We start from the raw sequence: 25,707 nt of genomic DNA, 5'->3' as shown, positions 1-25,707 counted from the left end.
CGTTTAACTGCGCCTGCCACATCACAAGGCTTTCTAGATTGAGGTTATAGCGCTCTAGTATATTTGTTGAAGGTGACCACGCCCATTCTGAGTCACATGATGCTCTATAATTAGAGCTCTGGCGTGAGTCTGCGGCCACAGAATTTGTGCGTTATGCCGCCACCTTGTGGCCACCACTGGGAGCGTCTGTGAAAAATAAATAAAACGTTGCATTGGTTTGTTGAGGTATTTCGCCTGCCTCATATTTTTGAAGTTGACTTTCATGTCATAGAGAATGCAGGAAACTGTACAATGAATGTGGGAAATCTAGTAGTCTCCAACCGTGGTGACATGGCTCTGCTTAGGAGCTGCATACACAAAACGGAATATATATATATGTTTTTTTAGTTAAGATGCACTGGAGCAACAATAAAAAGAAGTTCCAAAAGTCTACACACCCCTTAAAGTACACGGCATATGTCGCAGGCAGGGCCGGATTCAGAGCCTGGTGCTGAAGAGTTTAATGGGCCTTTTTTAAAGAAAATGAAAACGCAACTCACGGTCTTCCTCTTCACGGCAGGGCCCAGGGGAGAAGTCTGTCCTGGGGAGTTCTGTAAAGGGCCGGCCTGGGAGATTACTCCTTGCGGCGCCGGCCCTGTCATCATCTGACAGTCGGCCCGGTCCTTATAACTGGGTAGCGGGGTGGACGCCAGGCGACTTCAGCGAGGCCGAGGCAGTGGCAGATCCAGAGCTTGGTCTCAGGAGGGGCACTTCCAGATTATTTTCTGTCGCCACCACAAAACAATGGCGCTTATAGAACAGACTCCACAGTGTAGAGGTATACTGTATATTGTGGGGCACAGTGTAGAGGTATACTGTATATTGTGTGGCACAATGTAGATGTATACTGTATATTGTGTGGCACAGTGTAGCGGTATACTGTATATTGTGTGGCACATTGTAGAGGTATACTGTATATTGTGGGGCACAGTGTAGAGGTATACTGTATATTGTGGGGCACAGTGTAGCGGTATACTGTATATTGTGTGGTACAGTGTAGCGGTATACTGTATATTGTGTGGCACAGTGTAGAGGAATACTGTATATTGTGTGGCACAGTGTAGAGGTAAACTGTATATTGTGGGGCACAGTGTAGAGGTATACTGTATATTGTGTGGCACAATGTAGATGTATACTGTATATTGTGTGGCACAGTGTAGAGGTAAACTGTATATTGTGGGGCACAGTGTAGAGGTATACTGTATATTGTGTGGCACAATGTAGAGGTATACTGTATATTGTGTGGCACAGTGTAGCGGTATACTGTATATTGTGTGGCACATTGTAGAGGTATACTGTATATTGTGGGGCACAGTGTAGAGGTATACTGTATATTGTGGGGCACAGTGTAGCGGTATACTGTATATTGTGTGGCACAGTGTAGAGGTATACTGTATATCGTGGGGCACAGTGTAGAGGTATACTGTATATCGTGGGGCACAGTGTAGAGGTATACTGTATATTGTGGGGCACAGTGTAGAGGTATATTGTATATTGTGGGGCACAGTGTAGAGGTATACTGTATATTGTGTGGCACAGTGTAGAGTATACTGTATATTGTGTGGCACAGTGTAGAGGTATACTGTATATTGTGTGGCACATTGTAGAGGTATACTGTATATTGTGGGGCACAGTGTAGAGGTATACTGTATATTGTGGCGCACAGTGTAGAGGTATACTGTATATTGTGGGGCACAGTGTAGAGCTATACTGTATATTGTGTGGCACAGTGTAGAGGTATACTGTATATTGTGTGGCACAGTGTAGAGGTATACTGTATATTGTGGGGCACAGTGTAGAGGTATACTGTATATTGTGGGGCACAGTGTAGCGGTATACTGTATATTGTGTGGCACAGTGTAGAGTTATACTGTATATTGTGGGGCACAGTGTAGAGGTATACTGTATATTGTGTGGCACAGTGTAGCGGTATACTGTATATTGTGGGGCACAGTGTAGAGGTATACTGTACATTGTGTGGCACAGTGTAGAGGTATACTGTGTATTGTGTGGCACAGTGTAGAGGTGTACTGTATATTGTGGGGCACAGTGTAGAGGTGTACTGTATATTGTGGGGCACAGTGTAGCGGTATACTGTATATTGTGTGGTCACAGTGTAGAGGTATACTGTGTATTGTGTGGCACAGTGTAGAGGTATACTGTATATTGTGGGGCACAGTGTAGCGGTATACTGTATATTGTGTGGTCACAGTGTAGAGGTATACTGTGTATTGTGTGGCACAGTGTAGAGGTATACTGTATATTGTGTGGCACAGTGTAGCGGTATACTGTATATTGTGGGGCACAGTGTAGAGGTATACTGTATATTGTGGGGCACAGTATAGCGGTATACTGTGTATTGTGGGGCACAGTGTAGAGTTATACTGTATATTGTGGGGCACAGTGTAGAGGTATACTGTATATTGTGTGGCACAGTGTAGCGGTATACTGTATATTGTGGGGCACAGTGTAGAGGTATACTGTACATTGTGTGGCACAGTGTAGAGGTATACTGTGTATTGTGTGGCACAGTGTAGAGGTGTACTGTATATTGTGGGGCACAGTGTAGAGGTATACTGTATATTGTGTGGTCACAGTGTAGAGGTATACTGTGTATTGTGTGGCACAGTGTAGAGGTATACTGTATATTGTGTGGCACAGTGTAGCGGTATACTGTATATTGTGGGGCACAGTGTAGAGGTATACTGTATATTGTGGGGCACAGTGTAGAGGTATACTGTATATTGTGGGGCACAGTGTAGCGGTATACTGTATATTGTGGGGCACAGTGTAGCGGTATACTGTATATTGTGGGGCACAGTGTAGCGGTATACTGTATATTGTGGGGCACAGTGTAGAGGTATACTGTATATTGTGTGGCACAGTGTAGCGGTATACTGTATATTGTGGGGCACAGTGTAGCGGTATACTGTATATTGTGGGGCACAGTGTAGCGGTATACTGTATATTGTGTGGCAGGTGACATGTTGGCTCCCGTGTGTATGCGCTGGTGCCTGGTGAACGCCGATTTATACATGAAGCGTTTGCCGCAGTCCAGACAAGAGAAAGGCTTCTGTTTGGCGCCAGAGTCCAACGCTGCGACGGGAAGCCATGAATCTGCCCAATGTAGGGCTTGGTGTATCAGAAAGTCACCGGCGTTGCTGAAGAAATCCTGGCAGTGCAGACATTGGTACGCCGTCCCATCGGCAGCGGCATCTAGATGACGAAGGAGGTCATTGTCAAGCCCCACCCCCCACGCAGCGCAGCCGCACTCTGCGTCTTGTCCGTTTACTTGGCGGATCATAGGAATTCTGGGCACATTTCTCTTCCCGACCTGTTGGTTGTGTCACCCGTAGATCACAGGCGCCAGCGCAAAGACGGTCAGAATGTTCTTGGTCGCCAACTGCCAAGGTTAGAAATTTAATAAAAAATGTTACAGGAATAGTGAAATCCTGAGCCTCCTGATTCACAAACACAATGCGAGTGCTGCAGTGAAGACTGACACAGACAGAGAAGAAGTAAAGAATGAACTGGTAAACAACAGTGCAAACGTATGCACTCTTCTGGGTCTACGGAAAGCAGGATGGTTCAGTCTATTTAGGTCATAAGGATCGTCTAGGTCTCATACGACAAACCCTCAGCTGTGGCGCGTTTTATCTCTGTACAGACTTGTATATAAAGAAAACAATTCCTGTTCACTGACAGCCAGCAGAGATCTGGAAAATGACGAGGAATCAAACTAGGCCTCATTTATCAAGGCCTGTCTCTGTTGCCCATAGCGACCAATCAGAGCTCAGCTTTCATTCTGCCAGAGCAGCTTAGGAAATGAAACCTGCGCACTGATTGGTTGCCCTGGGCAATAGAAACGTTATTAAATGAGGCCGTTACCTGAGGTCACATGACCAGGCTCCGCCTCCTCCGCGCTACATCTGTAATATAAGGACATGGACATTTATCAGGGCTCTGGGAAAGCTGAATGGCGGCCATATTGGTTACACCCAGCTTTCCCAGACACAGATTGTACCTGATAATCCCACGGGATCATCCCCTCATCTCCCTCGACCAGAATCCTAAATGCAGCTCCGGATGTAACTGCAGTATAAGAATCCTAAATGCAGCTCTGGATGTAACTGCAGTATAAGAATCCTAAATGCAGCTCTGGATGTACAGTGGATATAAAAAGTCTACACACCCCTGTTAAAATGTCCGGTTTCTGTGATGTAAAAAGAAATGAGATAAAGATAAATAGTTTCTGAACTTTTTCCACCTTTAGGCCTCATGCACACGTTTCTAGTTACATCACATCTGTCCCTGGAAAACCCGGGTAAGAATATGTCAGCTGCGGCAGGAGCAATCACCCAGCTTTCCCGGGAGCAGATCAAGAACGATGCAGCTACAGCCACCGTTACAGCTCCCTCAGGGGAGAGCACAGATTTCTGACAAACTTGCTGGGAGTTGTAGTCCCACAACAGCCGGGTTGCTCCAGGATGTGTATCATACAGAATATTGTAGGTTTAGGCTACATGCACACGACAAATAGCGGATCCGTGTTCCTGTTTTCTTTTACATCCACATCCGTTCCGTTTGTCTGCAAATTTTGTAGGTTGCGTTTCCGTGTGTCTTTAGTTTTTTTTTTTTGCAGTCCGTAAAAAAACCTGAAGGCTGTAATTCTTGAAATTTTATATATACAGGTTTCCCAGCAACCATTCGCAAAATAAACCGGATGCGGATGACATACGGATGGCTTCCGTTGGTCATCCGCATTTTTTTGCGGACCCATTGACTTCAATGGGTCCGCAAAACGTTTATTGCAGATAAGAATAGCACATGCAATACTTTTTTCGCAGACGTGAAACACGGACAGTGGACGCGGACAAGAAATGGATAAGTCCACAGCATTTTTAACGGATCCATAGAAATGAATGGGAAACCATCCGATCCGCAAAAAAAACGGAACGGAGGCCGCAAAAAACCACTGCCGTGTGCATGTAGCCTCATACAGCACCAACATATTCTGCAGCGCTCGTAAATATCAACATCCTCCCCATTCTCCATATATCTGTGGGGGAGGGGTAGCATTAACCCTTTCATTGCTGTGCCCCTGCCCCTCGGAGCTGTGTCTAGGAGGGCGGCAGAGATCTCCCTGCAGCACCCACTACAGTGCACTCTGTCCCCGGGCTGCTTCATGCTGCCGCCATATTGGAGGAGGTCTGAGCGTGCGAGCTGTCTGATAGCTGCTGTCTCTCTTACACTGCCTGTGCTCTCTTCTGTCTCCCACAGTCTGCAGACGCTCTCTTTCATTATATCCTCTGCACACTTCTGCTTTCTATCTGCTCTCTCTTCCTGACCCCTCTCTGCCCTTCCTTCTCCTCCAGTCTCATTTTATACTCTCTTCTCTCATTGCTCTAGGACCTAAATTCTCATTTCTCTCTGTATTCTCAGCTCTCTTCTCTCCCCCTCTCTATATTCTCAGCTCTCTTCTCTCCCCCTTTCTATATTCTCAGCTCTCTTCTCTCCCCCTCTCTATAGTCTCAGCTCTCTCTTCTCTCCCCCTCTCTATATTCTCAGCTCTCTTCTCTCCCCCTCTCTATATTCTCAGCTCTCTTCTCTCCCCCTCTCTATATTCTCAGCTCTCTTCTCTCCCCCTCTCTATATTCTCAGCTCTCTCTTCTCTCCCCCTCTCTATATTCTCAGCTCTCTCTTCTCTCCCCCTCTCTATATTCTCAGCTCTCTTCTCTCCCCCTCTCTATATTCTCAGCTCTCTTCTCTCCCCCTTTCTATATTCTCAGCTCTCTCCCCCTTTCTATATTCTCAGCTCTCTTCTCTCCCCCTCTCTATATTCTCAGCTCTCTTCTCTCTCCCTCTCTATACTCTCAGCTCTCTCTTCTCTCCCTCTCTATATTCTCAGCTCTCTTCTCTCCCCCTCTCTATATTCTCAGCTCTCTCTCTTCTCTCCCCCTCTATATTCTCAGCTCTCTTCTCTCCCCTCTATATTCTCAGCTCTCTTCTCTCCCCTCTCTATATTCTCAGCTCTCTCTCTTCTCTCCCCCTCTATATTCTCAGCTCTCTTCTCTCCCCCTCTCTATATTCTCAGCTCTCTCTTCTCTCCCCCTTTCTATATTCTCAGCTCTCTCTTCTCTCCCCCTTTCTATATTCTCAGCTCTCTTCTCTCCCCCTCTCTATATTCTCAGCTCTCTTCTCTCTCCCTCTCTATATTCTCAGCTCTCTCTTCTCTCCCTCTCTATATTCTCAGCTCTCTTCTCTCCCCCTCTCTATATTCTCAGCTCTCTTCTCTCCCCCTCTCTATACTCTCAGCTCTCTCTTCTCTCCCCCTCTATATTCTCAGCTCTCTTCTCTCCCCCTCTCTATATTCTCAGCTCTCTCCCTCTATATTCTCAGCTCTCTTCTCTCCCTCTATATTCTCAGCTCTCTTCTCTCCCCTCTATATTCTCAGCTTTCTTCTCTCCCCTCTCTATATTCTCAGCTCTCTCTCTTCTCTCCCCCTCTCTATATTCTCAGCTCTCTCTTCTCTCCCCCTCTCTATATTCTCAGCTCTCTTCTCTCCCCCTCTATATTCTCAGCTCACTTCTCTATCCCTCTATATTCTCAGCTCTCTTCCCTCCCCCTCTCTATATTCTCAGCTCTCTTCTCTCCCCCCCTCTATATTCTCAGCTCTCTTCTCTCCCCCCTCTATATTCTCAGCTCTCTTTTCTCTCCCCCTCTCTATATTCTCAGCTCTCTCTTCTCTCCCCCTCTCTATATTCTCAGCTCTCTCTTCTCTCCCCCTTTCTATATTCTCAGCTCTCTTCTCTCCCCCCTCTATATTCTCAGCTCTCTTCTCTCCCCCCTCTATACTCTCAGCTCTCTCCCTCTATACTCTCAGCTCTCTCTTCTCTCCCCCTCTCTATACTCTCAGCTCTCTCTTCTCTCCCCCTCTCTATATTCTCAGCTCTCTCTTCTCTCCCCCTCTCTATATTCTCAGCTCTTCTCTCCATATTCTCAGCTCTCTCTTCTCTCCCCCTCTCTATATTCTCAGCTCTCTTCTCTCCCCCTCTCTATATTCTCAGCTCTCTTCTCTCCCCCTCTCTATATTCTCAGCTCTCTTCTCTCCCCCTCTCTATATTCTCAGCTCTCTTCTCTCCCCCTCTCTATATTCTCAGCTCTCTTCTCTCCCCCTCTCTATATTCTCAGCTCTCTTCTCTCCCCCTCTCTATATTCTCAGCTCTCTTCTCTCCCCCTCTCTATATTCTCAGCTCTCTTCTCTCCCCCTCTCTATATTCTCAGCTCTCTTCTCTCCCCCTCTCTATAGTCTCAGCTCTCTCTCCCCCTCTCTATAGTCTCAGCTCTCACTCCCCCTCTCTATAGTCTCAGCTCTCTCTCTCTATATATTCTCAGCTCTCTCTTCTCTATCCCTCTATATTCTCAGCTCTCTTCCCTCCCCCTCTCTATATTCTCAGCTCTCTTCCCTCCCCCTCTCTATATTCTCAGCTCTCTTCCCTCCCCCTCTCTATATTCTCAGCTCTCTTCCCTCCCCCTCTCTATATTCTCAGCTCTCTTCCCTCCCCCTCTCTATATTCTCAGCTCTCTTCTCTCCCCCTCTCTATATTCTCAGCTCTCTTCTCTCCCCCTCTCTATATTCTCAGCTCTCTTCTCTCCCCCTCTATATTCTCAGCTCTCTTCTCTCCCCCTCTATATTCTCAGCTCTCTCTTCTCTCCCCCTCTCTATATTCTCAGCTCTCTTCTCTCCCTCTCTCTATATTCTCAGCTCTCTTCTCTCCCCCTCTCTATATTCTCAGCTCTCTTCTCTCCCCCTCTCTATATTCTCTCAGCTCTCTTCTCTCCCCCTCTCTATATTCTCTCAGCTCTCTTCTCTCCCCCTCTCTATATTCTCTCAGCTCTCTCTTCTCTCCCCCTCTCTATATTCTCTCTTCTCTCCCCTTCTCTATATTGTCAGCTCTCTCTTCTCTATCCCTCTCTATAGTCTCAGCTCTCTTTTTGTCTTCTATTCTCTTTCAGCTCTCTTCTCCCTCTATACCTTCAGCTTTCTTTCTCCTACACTTCTCTCTTCCCTCCTCTCTGCAGCCTGCTCTCTCTCCCCTTTAGTCACTCTCTTTCCTCCTATCTCTCCCCTCTAGTCACTCTCTTCCCTCCTCTCTGCAGCCTGCTCTCTCTCCCCTCTAGTCACTCTCTTCCCTCCTCTCTGCAGCCTGCTCTCTCTCCCCTATAGTCACTCTCTTCCCTCCTCTCTGCAGCCTGCTCTCTCTCCCCTATAGTCACTCTCTTCCCTCCTCTCTCTCCCCTATAGTCACTCTCTTCCCTCCTCTCTCTCCCCTATAGTCACTCTCTCCTCCTCTCTGCAGCCTGCTCTCTCTCCCCTCTAGTCACTCTCTTCCCTCCTCTCTGCAGCCTGCTCTCTCTCCCCTCTAGTCACTCTCTTCCCTCCTCTCTGCAGCCTGCTCTCTCTCCCCTATAGTCACTCTCTTCCCTCCTCTCTGCAGCCTGCTCTCTCTCCCCTATAGTCACTCTCTTCCCTCCTCTCTCTCCCCTATAGTCACTCTCTCCTCCTCTCTGCAGCCTGCTATCTCTCCCCTATAGTCACTCTCTTCCCTCCTCTCTGCAGCCTGCTCTCTCTCCTCTCTAGTCACTCTCTTCCCTCCGGTCTGCTCTCTCTTTTCTCTACAGTCCTCTCTCTCTCTGCTCCTGGACTCAAAGCTTAGCTCACACTTACTGATACACTGTAACAAATCATCAGATGTTTCTGCAAAACTAGACTGACAGCATTTAAAGATCTTGACAATGGGTGTTGAGCGCTAGTAGGCCTTGGTTTGGACGTAGCCCAGCTCTAGCAGCCTGCATCCGGCTAGGACGGGATCCTTCTGATCCTGGCTGTTTAACCCCTTATATGCTGCAGTCACTAGAGACCCAGGTCCCTAAGTGGTTTGACGGAAGGAGGAAGCTGATCTGGTGAGGATCCTTCCATCGGCGAAAGCAGCGACACATTGGTAGAGAACATACATTTTTAATGCCAGAAATTGAATATTTAACTCTTTTTGTTTAAATACATACAAAATTGACATTCCCAAATTTTGGAATTTTCTCCCATCCCAGAGAATTCTCGGCTCCAGTGGAGACGTCCGGTCATGTGACAAAGCGGCGGCTTAAGCGGACAGAGCAGATTTATGAGCGGAATCAAGAATTGTTCCACAGCTTTCTGACATTGTGCTTCAATTCCTCACCATTTTCAAAATCTCTGCTTGCTGCCATTGAATAAGAACATTCCTGTTCAGCTACAGAGGTTGAAAAGCCGGTAAAAGACCTAACACTGCTCACAGCTGAGGGGTTGTTGCAGTTGTATCCAGTCTATTCAATCCTCAGCGTTATAAATAGTCCGGACTCCAGAATATGTTTTACTGACACATTGTAACAAACTATTAAGACACAAGATTTCCGATGCTGACGTGTTCGCCTTACAGAGGATTGTCTACACCGGATACAACTGTAACAAATCCTCAGCTGTGAGAACTAATGGCCTTCATAAATGTTTCTATTCAGTGACAGCAAGCAGAGATAAACGTTCCACATCTGAAAAGCAAAGTCTGTGCACTGCATTCCGCACCGCAGGTGAATTTACGCTGAAGATTTTTTTTGGCAGAGTGTAGATACGATTTCTTAAAATCTCATCCACTTTGCTGGCACGGTAACGAGCTGCAGATTTGTCACAGTGTGTCAGTTTCATGAGGATATACCCTAGATGGGATGCACAGCTTGGTGACCCCTCCACTCTCAAACAGTGGGAGGCCAAGAGGCTGGCCCTCCACAGACCATACAGCGATGGCACAATCTGGCGGTATTATAATGTGGGAACACCCATCTGAAGGCAGCGCCCAGGCCGAGCGATGTATGCGCGGCTCTGATAACATAAAGCAGCACTCCGACTGCATCCAATAAGCCATTTCACTCTCTCAATGTCCACAGGCAGGTCCGACTGACCAGTGCTCCCAGTACACGCTCCTCAGAGATCGGTCAGCTGGTATTTGCGGATAATCCCGTCCCTGCAGCAAGTATAGGCAAACTTCTCAGAGACTGCGACCTGCAGAGAGAAAGACTGGGAATAAATCTACAAGGTGTCAACACACTGCTCACCTGAAATACTCTGTACTGCTGGGGAGCGCTACGTAACACTCTGACCTCCCACTAGAAGATGAGCCCACTCCACTCCTAAAATACTCTGCACTGCTGGGGACTACTATGTAACACGCTGTGACCTCCCACTCCATTCCTGAAATACTCTGTACTGCTGGGACCTCTATGTAATACCGATCTCAGACTACACATGCCCATTCCGCTCCTGAAATACTCTGTGCTGCTGGGGACCATGCTTCCACCATTATTTAACCCTCAGTCTGTGACCCATCACTCGATCTGCACTCTTCTCTTCTTAAATACTCTGTGCTGTTGAGACTTTATTCCTTCAGTCATTAACCCCTGCACTTATGTCTGTTCTGTTCCTCGGCAAGACATTGCTTCCAATTACTGTCCTTTTGACATACGGGAGCAGAAAACTCCTCCCCTTAAAGACTCTGTGCTGCTGGGAGACCCTGCTCCATAGATTATATAAATGTCAGATCCCAAAAGAGCAGCACTATCCTATCCTTAAAAACTCTGTGCTGCTGGGACATCCTGATCCTTTCACTAAGTAACTCTCAGTCTGTGATCTCCCATAAGATCGGCATACGCTTCTCCTAAAATCCTCTGTGCTGCTGGGGGCAGAACTTCTTCCACTGTACTCTGCTCATCAAAACCCAACAGTTATACAGTGGACTCCATACCTTCGAGGTGCCAGCCGGACTAATGGACTATCTAGAGGATCGATCACTTTACCTCCCCTCCCACCCAAGGATCCAGTTCAGGAAAGGGAATCCGATTCCACTGCTAGTTCCAGGGCTGGTTTGGGGGTCACCTCTCTCACCCTGTGCGGAGTCTCTTACCTTGTACACGGGGTCACAGTCTGGTTCCGTCAGCTCCAGAACATGATCTAGATCCTGCTGGAGGATGAAGCACGTCCCGTCCCCTGGAGAAAAGATGGCAGAGAATTCATCGTGTGATTCTGAGACATAAGGCAAGGTCGTAATGCAGCAAAATAGTACCGCCATATGTATACACTAGAAATGTTATATGCTATATTAGCAGGTGCTGCAGACTCCGTACCTTGACTGGCGATGAAACCTTCCCTGAACGGCGCCAGCGATAGAACCGGTGCCCCTGACTTGGACACGACCTGCACAGGGACTCTGAAAAAATACATTTTTAAAAAAACGACACATGCAGCGGCGGCATCTTACGGTCTCATAAACACGGGGAGAACATACAAACTCTATGCAGATGTTGAATCCAGGGCCACGGCGCGGTGAGGCACCAGTGCTAACCACTGAGCCACCGTCCTGCCCCAGCGCAGTGACACTTACTTTGTGTTCCTGAGGTCCAGCTGGTAGATGTTACCGTCCTGACTCCCTCCTAAGATGTTCACGCCGAAGAGGAAAGTGCAGCAATTAAAGGAATCGGAGCCGTCAAAGGTGAAGACCTGCAATGATGGCGGACGAGGGTGCAGGTCAGCCATGGAAACTGTAGATGAGGACTGTGCTCAGGAGGGGAGGGTCCTAGTACCTGGAAACGGCCCTGACGGCATTATATTCTAAAACCTCTCTTTTACCACTAGGGGGAGGTCACTGCTATGGGGAGCAGCATAATTTAGTATGTGGTGAGCTCCCCCTAGTGGCGGCACCAGGTAAACAGAATTCTATCATCTAACTCGAAATCTATGTGGAGGGGATTCGGAGCATGAACTCTCCATCAGCTGTCCGCCATATTGGACAGCGTATCAGGCACTCCGAGCAGTGACTTACGGATTGGCGGCTCTGCAGACTCACGCCCTCCAGCTTCTTATCCTCTCTCGCCAGCAGCAGTAACTTTCCTTCAGTTCCTATTTCCCGGTCACCTGCAGCCAATTATGAGAATTTACAGATCACAATTCCTCTGCAGACCTATATGTTTCCATGGTTACAGACTACGAGTGAAGCCTGCGTGTAGTCTGATCCTCCCTCTTGCACTTACTCGGGGGAGTTTCTGGAGTTCCCAGGTCTATGGTGTTATCAGCAACACCGACGGAGATCCCGTTAATGGCGGCCCCGCAGTCCGCCACAACGGCAAGGCACGTGGATTTACCGCAGTCCCATAATCTGGCCGTACCATCTCTGGAACAGGACGCAACGTTTCTTCCCCGATCGACCACGGCCAAATCCAGGATACCTGGCGAGGTAATACATCAGATTCCAATAGACGACCACAAAGGCAATGAACCCTGGGACTGCAGTAAGTATGGCGGTAACCTACCTGCTTTATGTCCTTTAAAGGTGACCGGGCAGCTGGCATCCTCCACAGACCAGATCTTCACCTGTGCGTCCATGCCACCACTTAGGACCACCATACCAGAAGGGAAGAACATGCAGCAATTGACGTCATAGACGTGACCTTCTAGGACTCTCTGAGGAAGACAAGAAAGTCCAAACCCTGAAGACTTTACATTTAAAGAAACCTTCCATTAACGTAAGATATACTTGGCGGAAAACAGCAAACGGCAGTCAAGTGCTCTAAACGTGGGAGTAACTGTAGAACCCCTTTAATGGCCACATTCACACACGACAGAAACTGCAGGAAGAAACCAGAGTGAAAAATACTGTACATAATACACGGAAATCACGTCCCAGCAGAAGTCTTACTCGTGTCTCTCCATTATTGGTCTGCCAGATCTTCATCGAGCCATCTGTACTGGTGGAGACGCCGAGTCCCCCCCCACAGGAAAGATCAAGACATGTGACCTGCAAACATAACCAGTGCAGTATTATAGCAGTTATATTCTTGTACATAGGAGCAGTATTATAGTAGTTATATTCCTGTACATAGGAGCAGTATTATAGTAGTTATATTCTTGTACATAGGAGGCAGTATTATAGTAGTTATATTCTTGTACATAGGAGGCAGTATTATAGTAGTTATATTCTTGTACATAGGAGGCAGTATTATAGTAGTTATATTCTTGTACATAGGAATCAGTATTATAGTAGTTATATTCTAGTATATAGGAGCAGTATTATAGTAGTTATATTCTTGTACATAGGAGGCAGTATTATAGTAGTTATATTCTTGTACATAGGAGCAGTATTATAGTAGTTATATTCTTGTACATAGGAGGCAGTATTATAGTAGTTATATTCTTGTACATAGGAGGCAGTATTATAGTAGTTATATTCTTGTACATAGGAGCAGTATTATAGTAGTTATATTCTTGTACATAGGAGGCAGTATTATAGTAGTTATATTCTTGTACATAGGAGGCAGTATTATAGTAGTTATATTCTTGTACATAGGAGGCAGTATTATAGTAGTTATATTCTTGTACATAGGAGGCAGTATTATAGTAGTTATATTCTTGTATATAGGATGCAGTATTATAGTAGTTATATTCTTGTACATAGGAGCAGTATTATAGTAGTTATATTCTTGTACATAGGAGCAGTATTATAGTAGTTATATTCTTGTACATAGGAGCAGTATTATAGTAGTTATATTCTTGTACATAGGAGGCAGTATTATAGTAGTTATATTCTTGTACATAGGAGGTAGTATTATAGTAGTTATATTCTTGTACATAGGAGGCAGTATTATAGTAGTTATATTCTTGTACATAGGAGGCAGTATTATAGTAGTTATATTCTTGTACATAGGAGCAGTATTATAGTAGTTATATTCTTGTACATAGGAGCAGTATTATAGTAGTTATATTTTTGTACATAGGAGCAGTATTATAGTAGTTATATTATTGTACATAGGAGCAGTATTATAGTAGTTATATTCTTGTACATAGGAGCAGTATTATAGTAGTTATATTCTTGTACATAGGAGCAGTATTATAGTAGTTATATTCTTGTACATAGGAGCAGTATTATAGTAGTTATATTCTTGTATATAGGAGCAGTATTATAGTAGTTATATTCTTGTACATAGGAGCAGTATTATAGTAGTTATATTCTTGTACATAGGAGCAGTATTATAGTAGTTATATTCTTGTACATAGGAGCAGTATTATAGTAGTTATATTCTTGTACATAGGAGCAGTATTATAGTAGTTATATTCTTGTACATAGGAGGCAGTATTATAGTAGTTATATTCTTGTACATAGGAGGCAGTATTATAGTAGTTATATTCTTGTACATAGGAGCAGTATTATAGTAGTTATATTCTTGTACATAGGAGCAGTATTATAGTAGTTATATTCTTGTATATAGGAGCAGTATTATAGTAGTTATATTCTTGTACATAGGAGCAGTATTATAGTAGTTATATTCTTGTACATAGGAGGCAGTATTATAGTAGTTATATTCTTGTACATAGGAGGCAGTATTATAGTAGTTATATTCTTGTACATAGGAGGCAGTATTATAGTAGTTATATTCTTGTACATAGGAGGCAGTATTATAGTAGTTATATTCTTGTACATAGGAGCAGTATTATAGTAGTTATATTCCTGTACGTAGGAGGCAGTATTAGAAACTCTTTATGGAGAAAACTATTGGGACCTACACATTCCACCTCCAGGAGCTTTTATGACATCACATTCTACATCCACAGGAGTTAATATGTACTTTGTTCCCCCTTTGCTCCTCTGGCTTTCTACCAGATGTTGGAGGGTGTCCGTGGAAATATTTTCTCATTCATGCAGTAGAGCATTTGTGGGATCTGATACGGATGTTGGAGGAGAGGCCTGGCTCACAATCTCCGTTCTAGTTCATCAGAAAGGTGTTGGATGGGGCTGATGTCAGAGCTCTGTGCTGCTGATCAAGTTCGTCACACCAGAGTTCTCCAACCAGGCCTTTTTGGACCTTGCTTTGTGCACTGGGGCACAGTCATGCTAGAACAGAAAAGGGGGCTTTCCCAAGGCTGACTCCATGAAAAAAACCATAACGTTATCTCTACTCCACCAGACTTCCAGCTGCACAATGTCATGAAGCTCCCGACACAGCAGAGTACAGTCTTTGAGCTGACGTTAATGGATGTCATACATACATGGCCAGGGACTGGATGTAACACCTGTGTTAATGGCAGACTGCATGTCCGGGGGCTGGATGTTATACACCTGTGGTAATGGCACTGAATGAAACTCCTACTTTCAATTATTAAGACGTAGGGGCCCGATACTATTCTCCATATAGTGTACATCAAGTATCAGCAACCTCTGGCAATCCAGCTGTTGTGAAACTACAACTCCCAACAATAAAGCAGGTGTACATGCTGGGAGTGGAAGTTTCACCATAGCTGATTCCAGGTGTACATTCTCTAAGAACTTGAGAATATTTAATTTATGGGAGACAGAAATGTGCCATGAAGAGCTGTCACCTCCTTTTCCCTTGCTCGTCTTGGTAGCTCCAAGAAAGCGTACTACTCAGCAGGGGGCGACACTCAGCACACAGGAAGGTAAGTGAAGAACATGGTCCTAATTTACCCAGTATCCGATTGTCAGTGACAGGAAAGGAGTAAAAATACCGTACACTTTTCTGGTGGACTCTTGAGAAGCTGGTGTAAGGAGCCAGAAATTTACTGGAGATGTTCTCGGCAGGACAGGAGACGAGGAGACTCTTCTGTGGAACATATAATCACCGGTCATACCTCACGACGTCTGACCGAACGGTCACATAATCCGACAAAATATCAAACCTTAGTGACTTCAAGGACCGAAAACTCCTCCGAAGATGTGATTTCCGGGATCCCACCTGGGCCGATCCCTCCACACTTCAGGGTGCCGTAGACCGTGGGCTTCCCTGTAAGACATGAGGTAAGTGAACGCACCAATCTAATGTGCTGCTTCTATAAATGCAACCTGGGTTGCCATTACACCTAGAGTCTCAGCTCTCTCTGCAACTGACGCACCCTCTGCACTTTGATTGACAGGACCAGGCAGTGAAAACATTATAACGCTTGATCCCGTCAGTCACAGTGCAGAGGGCACAGCAGTTACACAGAGAGCAGAGCCTCTAGGAGCAATGGCAACGCCCCCGATGCTCTCAGAAGCTCATTTGCATATAATAAAACATCATTTTTCTCAGCAATGAGGGCACATATGACAATGGGACCAACACAGATGTCTTCAACTGCCAAGTGCACATGTAATAGGTCAGCTAGTGTCATAGGTACAAAACTGCTGACAGATGCCCTTTAATTCACTGGTGTCATGGTTTCTGTTTTTTACAGGATCCTTCCACCCCCAGTGACCTATACTGGTGCGCTGGATCCGTTAGGTTTTTGCCAGTGTGAACAGAGTATTACAGGGGTTATCTCACCATATAACCATATACCCTGTGACATATGGGATCTCCCACTTATTGCTGCCCTCTACGAGCCAAAGTGGATAGCCGCCGAGTTGGACCCGTCCACGTATTACACGTCTGCAGTGTAATACTACATCTTCCCTGCAGGAGAGGCTGCTGAGCAAACATACAGCAGAATCCGTCTTACCTGGGATCTTACACGACACCCACGCCTCTCCTTCCACCTTCCTGGAAGACAAAAGGGGAAGAAAAAAAAACCATGAAGGAGTTAATGCCGGGACATGGCTGGATATCTATGGGAGCCACGGTGGGTACAAGGTAACAACCCCTCAGCTGAGAGAAGTATTAGGTTTCAGTCCTTGGATGTAAATAAGAGTATATGGCAATAGCGATGGGCCACATTCACAAACTATTTGGCGTAAGCGAGTAAAAAAAAATAAAAAAATAATACGTTTCCAATTATGACAACTTTTTTTTTATTGAACACCAAAAATATAAAGTAAAAAACAGCAAAGATCTGGGGGGAGATTTATTATATGACTTCTGTAAAAAAGTGCAAATTTTTGTGCACGCCGTTTTTCTTTTTAAATTTTACACTGCTCTCATAATTCTCCACCCCACACCCCCCAAAAAAAAAAAAAAATTCCAGGGGCAGACTGACCACAGATCCTATAGGGAAATTTCCTTGTGGGCCGATGCCCAGGGGTCCGCCCAGGACCTCCTTACTGCCCCTGGTCAAGTACACCATGCTCTGCTGCTCTCAGTGGGAGCGGTCAGGTAGTCATGTATCTGGCCGGTGGTCGCAGACAACGTCAGACTATCCCACCGGAGAATACTCGGGGCCCTCATACCATATCGGGCCCCAAAGGTCCAGAGGAAAAGAAAAACATTTGGAGCCAATCTATTTCTTTGAATAAAAACCTATGAGACATTGTTGATGATATGGAGGTTGGGCCCCCGAGAATAATTTCCTCTGGTGGGCCCCAGGAACCCCAGTCCGACCCTGGCTGCAGGTGTCCTCCTGAATTCAACTGTCCTCAGGACGGTGACACAGTCGGACATGGACAGAATGTGGCAGCTGTTGATGGCCAGCACAGAGGGGCGGTATTTTGTGCTGCTCTACGGTACTTAGTTCCGCCGGGGCTGTACTTTGGTACTACTGACTCCGCCTACTTGCATTGCCCCACCTTCTATCAATTTGGACCCGCCTACAACATGGCAGGGGGGGGGGGGGGGGGCCACATTTAGGCTTTTATTTCAGGGCCACCTTACGTTCCCCATCCACCCCTGACGGATTCATTTTCATTTCAGGCGCTCCTATAGAAATCCGTGAATGATATCCGTTTTTCCGTGGGAAAAAATCTGCCGCTCCAGTCAACGGCCGAGCCTCGGATTTCTGCAGCAGATCCGAAGGGCTAATCTGAGCGCGGAGTACAAAAAAATAAAAAATCCACAAAAAAATATATCCCCACGTGGACGGCACGCTGTTTACAGGGTGGAAACGCACCGAAATCCACGTGAAAACCGCCATCTGGACAGGACGTCCTACACCCTCAGATCTAAGAGAAGCTTCTACATAAAATGGCGCAGGGGCAAACACAACACCAGAAAATATCAACATAATATTGTGCAGACAATACGTCCGAATGCTGTGAAACTACAACTCCCAGCAGATAGATAAGGGAGTTGTAGTTGAACAAACTAATAGAGGACGACAACAGTAAAGGACGTCTATGACTGAACCAGTTCCCACCCCTCTCACTTGCAGCCCCCACCTCAAGCTGTGAGCCCAGTCACTCTGTAGGTAAATCCTGGCGGCCATGTTGGTGCAGGCAGAAGCAGGCGACACTGACTGGAGACCGGAAACCGACTGAACGGGAAGTAGAATGCTCTCGCCACCAAGAGGTCGCCGCGCATGGCCACTAGGTGTCTCTGGCCACTTCCTCTCCAGCTGCGGGCAATGTAATGACACTCGGGCTACGAGAAAATGGCGTCCGCCGGTGCTTCAGACAGGGAAACCGCAGACAATTGCGGAAGAGGTAAAACAAAAGTGTTATAAGGCCGAGAGGACACAGTGACACACGGGAAAGACGGGTCTGATGTAGGTAAGACCCCTTTTTCATGTGTCCTGTATAGACCACTGTGCAATGCATGTTTCATTGTAGAACCACAAGTCCCAGCACACACTATGTAAACGGGCCTATCCGGGAAACTTAGACGAGTACTTTCCTATTTTATGTGTTTAATAAAAGTTCTGCAAGTTTCTAATATACTTTTGTGATTCAGTTGATTAACCTCTTCCAGATTTCCGCTTGTTGTCAGTGAATTGAAAACCATACAGGGCTAATACTTTCACAAGCTGAGGGTTTGTTACATTGTATCCGGTCTGGACAATCCTCTGGGAACTCCAGACTGATACATTGTAACAAACCATCAGATATTTGCACTACTGATGTGTTCAGTTCTTAGAGGATTTTCTTGACTGGATATGATGGTAACGGATCCTCTGCTGTGGGAAGTTTTAACCTCTGAATGTCAATAATGGCGTTTACGTTCACTGACTGCAAGCAGAGGTCTTGCAAATAGCCAGAAATCGAACGCAAAGTATATTCGGAAGGTTCAAAACTTTTCATTATACTGCGATTTAACGCAAACATTTGGGGAATTTAACTTAAAATCCAAAAATCATCGGTTTCTAAGCTATAAGGCAGTGAATAGAGCCTCCATGGGGCGGTCACCCAGCTTTCCTGGATGCCTAAAGGGCGTAAGTTCCTCTGGTTGCTGCATATGTAGATGTTTGGGAAAGCTGGGTGACCGCCACTATGGCCACCACAGTAGTTGTCACCCAGCTTTCCTGCATCCTCCTTTTCTGGTTCCCTGTGTAAAGTCAGGGTTGCCGTTCAGGATCCCGGGGAAGCCGTCCTCATTCATTTGTTTCTCTGTTGTTCTGCAGTAAACATGTCCGCCCCCGCGCCTCAGCCTCACAACCGCAGCCGCAAGCCGCCGCAGAAGGAGGAGGAGGAGGAGGCGGATCCGGTGGATGAGATGATCTCGCGGACCGGCTGTACGGCCTTTCACTATGCGGTGCAGGAGTGTATGGCCGAGCACCAGGACTGGAGGCGCTGCCAGGACCAAGTGCGGGACTTCAGGAACTGCATGCAGGACTATCAGAAGGGGAGGATGGAGGAACTGAAGAAGAAGAAGAGGGGGCCACAAACCGATTCCTAGCCTTCATGGCGTCTACCGTACCGTGTCCGGGATCACATGACCGGCGCCTGGGACTAGGAATGATACACCTCTCTATTATATATATATATATTCATATAATGACAGTTGCACTTTCCAAACTGGGAGGGGATAAGGGACTGTTCATACCAAGCATCTTGATTAATGAACACAATGCAAGAACTACAGTAGAGACTGACACAAGGCAAACCATTGGCAAGGAAGTGGAAAAGCATAACAAAGCACAGATACCAGTCCGGGTCTGAGAAAAGTGGTGTGACTGGGAGGGTGGGTGCGTTACCTGTGTCACCAAGATCACCGCAGGGTCTCTCCTTCCAAATAAAAGGAAAATCTTCTGTGTATTTTTTCCCTTACTCCGAATAGTGTCTTGAGAACGCCTCAGTTTGTGCTCCAGAGCTGCGCTCTTCCTACAGGAAGTTTTTTACTATCGTCAGCAGTTGTGAAGATCCCACCCTTCGTGTACAGCGATGGGGGCGCCCGCCGTAACCTCCTCACTCACATTCAAATTGGGAAAAACCCTCCAAAAAATGTCACCTTTTTTGGCTACACGACCGTATGAAAAAAAAAAAAAGTCTATACGGCATCCGATTTTTTTTTTTTGCGGATCCATTGTAACAATGCCTATCTCTGTCCGCAAAACGGACAAGAATAGGACATGTTCTATGTTTTTGCGGGGCTACGGAACGGACATACGGATAGCACACGGGAGTGCTGTCCGCATTTTTTGCGGACCCGTTGTAAGGAATGGGTTCTCATCCAATCCGCAAATAAAACGGAACGGACACGGAAACAAAATACGTTCGTGCGAATGCAGCCTCAGGCTGCGTTCACACGGGCGAGTATTCCGCGCGGGTGCAATGCGGTAGGTGAACGTATTGCACCTGCACTGAATCCTGACCCATTCATTTCTATGGGGCTGTTCAGATGAGCGGTGATTTTCACGCGTCACTTGTGCGTTGCGTAAAAATCGCAGCATGCTCTATATTCTGCGTTTTTCACGCAACGCAGGCCCTATAGAAGTGAATGGGGTTGCGTGAAAATCGCAAGCATCCGCAAGCAAGTGCGGATGCTGTGGGATTTTCACGCATGGTTGCTAGGTGACAGTCTATTCACTGTATTATTTTCCCTTATAACATGGTTATAAGGGAAAATAATAGCATTCTGAAAACAGAATGCATAGTAAGTGATCAGTTGAGGGTTAAAAAAAATAAAAAAAATTAACTCACCTTCTCCGTTTGTTCGCGTAAGTCCCGGTCTCTTCTTTACTTCTCAAAAGATGAACTATGGGCTAAAGGACCTTTGGTGACGTAAGATCACATGCTCCAATCACATGGTCCATCACCGCGGTGATGGACCATGTGATTGGAGCATGTGATCTGACGTCACCAAAGGTCCTTTAGCCCATAGTTCATCTTTTGAGAAGTAAAGAAGAGACCGGGACTTACGCGAACAAACGGAGAAGGTGAGTTAATTTTTTTTATTTTTTTTAACCCTCAACTGATCACTTACTATGCATTCAGTTTTCAGAATGCTATTATTTTCCCCTATAACCATGTTATAAGGGAAAATAATAATATCTACACAACACCGAACCCAAACCTGAACTTCTGTGAAGAAGTTCGGGTCTGGGTACCACAGTCGGTTTTTTATCACGCGCGTGCAAAACACATTGCACACGCACGATAAAAACTGAACATCGGAACGCAATCGCAGTCAAAACTGACTGCAATTGCATTCCTACTCGCGCGGGTTTGCCGCAACACACCGGGACGCATCCGGAACTAATCCGGACACGCTCGTGTGAACGCAGCCTTAATGCAGTAACTCTTAACTCAGGGAAGACAATTGCATTTTAACCGCTTAGTGACAACATTTTAGCCTTTAGGACCGGTAACGTGTTCCCGCTTTGTGTGCCCGCAGTCTAAACTTAATAATAAATTTGAAGAAAAAAAATTAATATTTTTTTTAAATTTTGTGTTGAGTTGTAGGTTTTTTTAGGAACCATTTTGGGGTATATATAGTGCATTAAATACATTTTATTATTTAATTTGCGAAGGAAAGATTAAAAAGAAAAAGCAATTTTTACATTACTTTGTATAATTTATTTACAGTTTTTTTTTACTGTTTTTATTTTATTTTTTTATAGTTTCGTTTTTTTTTAAATTTATTTGCCGTGTGGTATAACTAACTTAATTTTATAAAGTGGTTCTTTACAGTGATGATAATGTCAAATTTCTATATATTTTTCCTTTCCTCCTGCAGCTGTCAGCTCTGCAGCTGCTCCCTCTCCACCTCCAGACTGCTTTATCTGCTCATATCTCCGGTTTGGTAGCAGCTACAGACATGGGCCTGGTGTTGTTTGAAAGCATCATCTTCAGTACATGTTAGAAATCAGGATCCAGGGAATGCAGCTGAAAGTGAAAGCAGGTTTTACCGCTTTTATTCCTAACTCGATTTCTAACAGTGATATCTCCTGTTGAAGTTCTGCTAATGCTGTCATTTTGGTTTTCACTCCTATAGCTATCTGGAAGCGGCTTTTCCCCCTCGCCTCGTGGAAATACAAATTAACACGAGGCTGGAGAAATAGCTTCATTACAGGACTGTTCTCCCAGCCGCTATCTTATGTGTACAGCCAGATTTACCTCTATTAGGCGAAATTCACAAGACAGTGGGAAAAAAAACAGCAGGACAGTTTGTTTTTAACATTGATGCCTTTCTGAGAAAATGACTGTTAATAACGGTCCCCTTCAAATATGTGGGGGCTGTCTGTCAGTGATAACGGACAAAATAGGACATGGCCTAATTTCTGACAGCCATTATTCACAGACCATTAAAAAAGTGCCATATGAATAACACCATAGACTACAATAGTTCTTACAACAGTTGTGAGACAGACATTTTTCAGTTGTGAATGTAGTCTAATTAGTTCACACATGGCAGATTTCAATGTACTTATCTCTATAACACCTGCATGTATTTATTTATTTGGTTTTGTTTTTTTTGGAAAAAAAAAAGACTTCTAAAAGAAAAATATAACTACTATAATACTGCCTCCTATGTACAAGAATATAACTACTATAATACTGCTCCTATGTACAAGAATATAACTACTATAATACTGCTCCTATGTACAAGAATATAACTACTATAATACTGCCTCCTATGTACAAGAATATAACTACTATAATACTACCTCCTATGTACAAGAATATAACTACTATAATACTGCCTCCTATGTACAAGAATATAACTACTATAATACTGCCTCCTATGTACAAGAATATAACTACTATAATACTGCCTCCTATGTACAAGAATATAACTACTATAATACTGCCTCCTATGTACAAGAATATAACTACTATAATACTGCCTCCTATGTACAAGAATATAACTACTATAATACTGCTCCTATATACAAGAATATAACTACTATAATACTGCCTCCTATGTACAAGAATATAACTACTATAATACTGCCTCCTATGTACAAGTATATAACTACTATAATACTGCTCCTGTGTACAGGAATATAACTACTATAATACTGCCCCCTATGTACAAGAATATAACTACTATAATACTGCCTCCTATGTACAAGAATATAACTACTATAATACTGCTCCTATGTACAAGAATATAACTACTATAATACTGCTCCTATGTACAAGAATATAACTACTATAATACTACCTCCTATGTACAAGAATATAACTACTATAATACTGCTCCTATGTACAAGAATATAACTACTATAATACTGCCTCCTATGTACAAGAATATAACTACTATAATACTACCTCCTATGTACAAGAATATAACTACTATAATACTGCCTCCTATGTACAAGAATATAACTACTATAATACTGCCTCCTATGTACAAGAATATAACTACTATAATACTGCCTCCTATGTACAAGAATATAACTACTATAATACTGCCTCCTATGTACAAGAATATAACTACTATAATACTGCTCCTATATACAAGAATATAACTACTATAATACTGCCTCCTATGTACAAGAATATAACTACTATAATACTGCTCCTATGTACAAGAATATAACTACTATAATACTGCTGCTATGTACAGGAATATAACTACTATAATACTGCCTCCTATGTACTAGACTATAACTACTATAATACTGCCTCCTATGTACAAGAATATAACTACTATAATACTGCTCCTATGTACAAGAATATAACTACTATAATACTGCTCCTATGTACAAGAATATAACTACTATAATACTGCCTCCTATGTACAAGAATATAACTACTATAATACTGCCTCCTATGTACTAGAATATAACTACTATAATACTGCCACCTATGTACAAGAATATAACTACTATAATACTGCTCCTATGTACAAGAATATAACTACTATAATACTGCTGCTATGTACAGGAATATAACTACTATAATACTGCCTCCTATGTACTAGAATATAACTACTATAATACTGCCTCCTATGTACTAGAATATAACTACTATAATACTGCCTCCTATGTACAAGAATATAACTACTATAATACTGCCTCCTATGTACTAGAATATAACTACTATAATACTGCCTCCTATGTACAAGAATATAACTACTATAATACTGCTCCTATGTACAAGAATATAACTACTATAATACTGCTCCTATATACAAGAATATAACTACTATAATACTGCCTCCTATGTACAAGAATATAACTACTATAATACTGCCTCCTATGTACTAGAATATAACTACTATAATACTGCCTCCTATGTACAAGAATATAACTACTATAATACTGCTCCTATGTACAAGAATATAACTACTATAATACTGCCTTCTATGTACAAGAATATAACTACTATAATACTGCTCCTATGTACAAGAATATAACTACTATAATACTGCCTCCTATGTACAAGAATATAACTACTATAATACTGCCTCCTATGTACAAGAATATAACTACTATAATACTGCCTCCTATGTACAAGAATATAACTACTATAATACTGCTCCTATGTACAGGAATATAACTACTATAATACTGCTCCTATGTACAGGAATATAACTACTATAATACTGCTCCTATGTACAAGAATATAACTACTATAATACTGCCTCCTATGTACAAGAATATAACTACTATAATACTGCTCCTATGTACAAGAATATAACTACTATAATACTGCCTCCTATGTACAAGAATATAACTACTATAATACTGCCTCCTATGTACAAGAATATAACTACTATAATACTGCTCCTATGTACAAGAATATAACTACTATAATACTGCTTCTATGTACAGGAATATAACTACTATAATACTGCTCCTATGTACAAGAATATAACTACTATAATACTGCCTCCTATGTACAAGAATATAACTACTATAATGCTGCCTCCTATGTACAAGAATATAACTACTATAATACTGCTCCTATGTGCAAGAATATAACTACTATAATACTGCTCCTATGTACAAGAATATAACTACTATAATACTGCCTCCTATGTGCAAGAATATAACTACTATAATACTGCCTCCTATGTACAAGAATATAACTACTATAATACTGCTCCTATGTACAAGAATATAACTACTATAATACTGCCTCCTCTGTACAAGAATATAACTACTATAATACTGCCTCCTATGTACAAGAATATAACTACTATAATACTGCCTCCTCTGTACAAGAATATAACTACTATAATACTGCTCCTATGTACAAGAATATAACTACTATAATACTGCTCATATGTACAAGAATATAACTACTATAATACTGCTCCTTTGTACAAGAATATAACTACTATAATACTGCTCATATGTACAAGAATATAACTACTATAATACTGCCTCCTCTGTACAAGAATATAACTACTATAATACTGCTCCTATGTACAAGAATATAACTACTATAATACTGCTCCTATGTACAAGAATATAACTACTATAATACTGCCTCCTATGTACAAGAATATAACTACTATAATACTGCTCCTATGTACAAGAATATAACTACTATAATACTGCTC

The 25,707-nt window shown here is 43.7% G+C and overlaps 2 protein-coding genes across 4 annotated transcripts; one reads left to right on the top strand and one right to left on the bottom strand.

Moving 5' to 3' along the window:
- Positions 1–9,702: 9,702 nt before the first annotated feature.
- PAAF1 (proteasomal ATPase associated factor 1) lies at positions 9,703–18,318 on the bottom strand. Its single transcript, XM_040426504.1, has 12 exons — positions 18,195–18,318; positions 16,607–16,647; positions 15,809–15,912; positions 15,643–15,732; positions 12,816–12,914; positions 12,430–12,580; positions 12,151–12,345; positions 11,943–12,034; positions 11,505–11,620; positions 11,248–11,330; positions 11,028–11,110; positions 9,703–10,129 (listed from the first exon to the last, which is right to left on the bottom strand). Exons 1-12 carry the CDS (start codon positions 18,239–18,241, stop codon positions 10,052–10,054), a joined length of 1,179 nt encoding a protein of 392 aa, XP_040282438.1. The 5' UTR covers positions 18,242–18,318; the 3' UTR covers positions 9,703–10,051.
- A 13-nt stretch (positions 18,319–18,331) lies between these two features.
- LOC120996539 (cytochrome c oxidase assembly factor 4 homolog, mitochondrial) lies at positions 18,332–19,848 on the top strand. Of its 3 annotated transcripts, none has more exons than XM_040426505.1 (2): positions 18,332–18,458; positions 19,373–19,848. In XM_040426505.1, exons 1-2 carry the CDS (start codon positions 18,407–18,409, stop codon positions 19,645–19,647), a joined length of 327 nt encoding a protein of 108 aa, XP_040282439.1. In that variant the 5' UTR covers positions 18,332–18,406; the 3' UTR covers positions 19,648–19,848. The 3 variants fall into 3 exon arrangements, with proteins under 3 accessions (XP_040282439.1, XP_040282440.1, XP_040282441.1); XM_040426506.1 differs by having other exon boundaries at positions 18,393–18,524; XM_040426507.1 differs by having other exon boundaries at positions 18,403–18,520.
- Positions 19,849–25,707: the final 5,859 nt, after the last annotated feature.

Source organism: Bufo bufo, chromosome 3, assembly GCF_905171765.1.
Source record: "Bufo bufo chromosome 3, aBufBuf1.1, whole genome shotgun sequence".
In the NCBI taxonomy this organism is placed as follows: Eukaryota; Metazoa; Chordata; class Amphibia; order Anura; family Bufonidae; genus Bufo; species Bufo bufo.
Note: the sequence above shows the minus strand (reverse complement) of the source record. Positions and strands in the feature narration are given on the sequence as shown.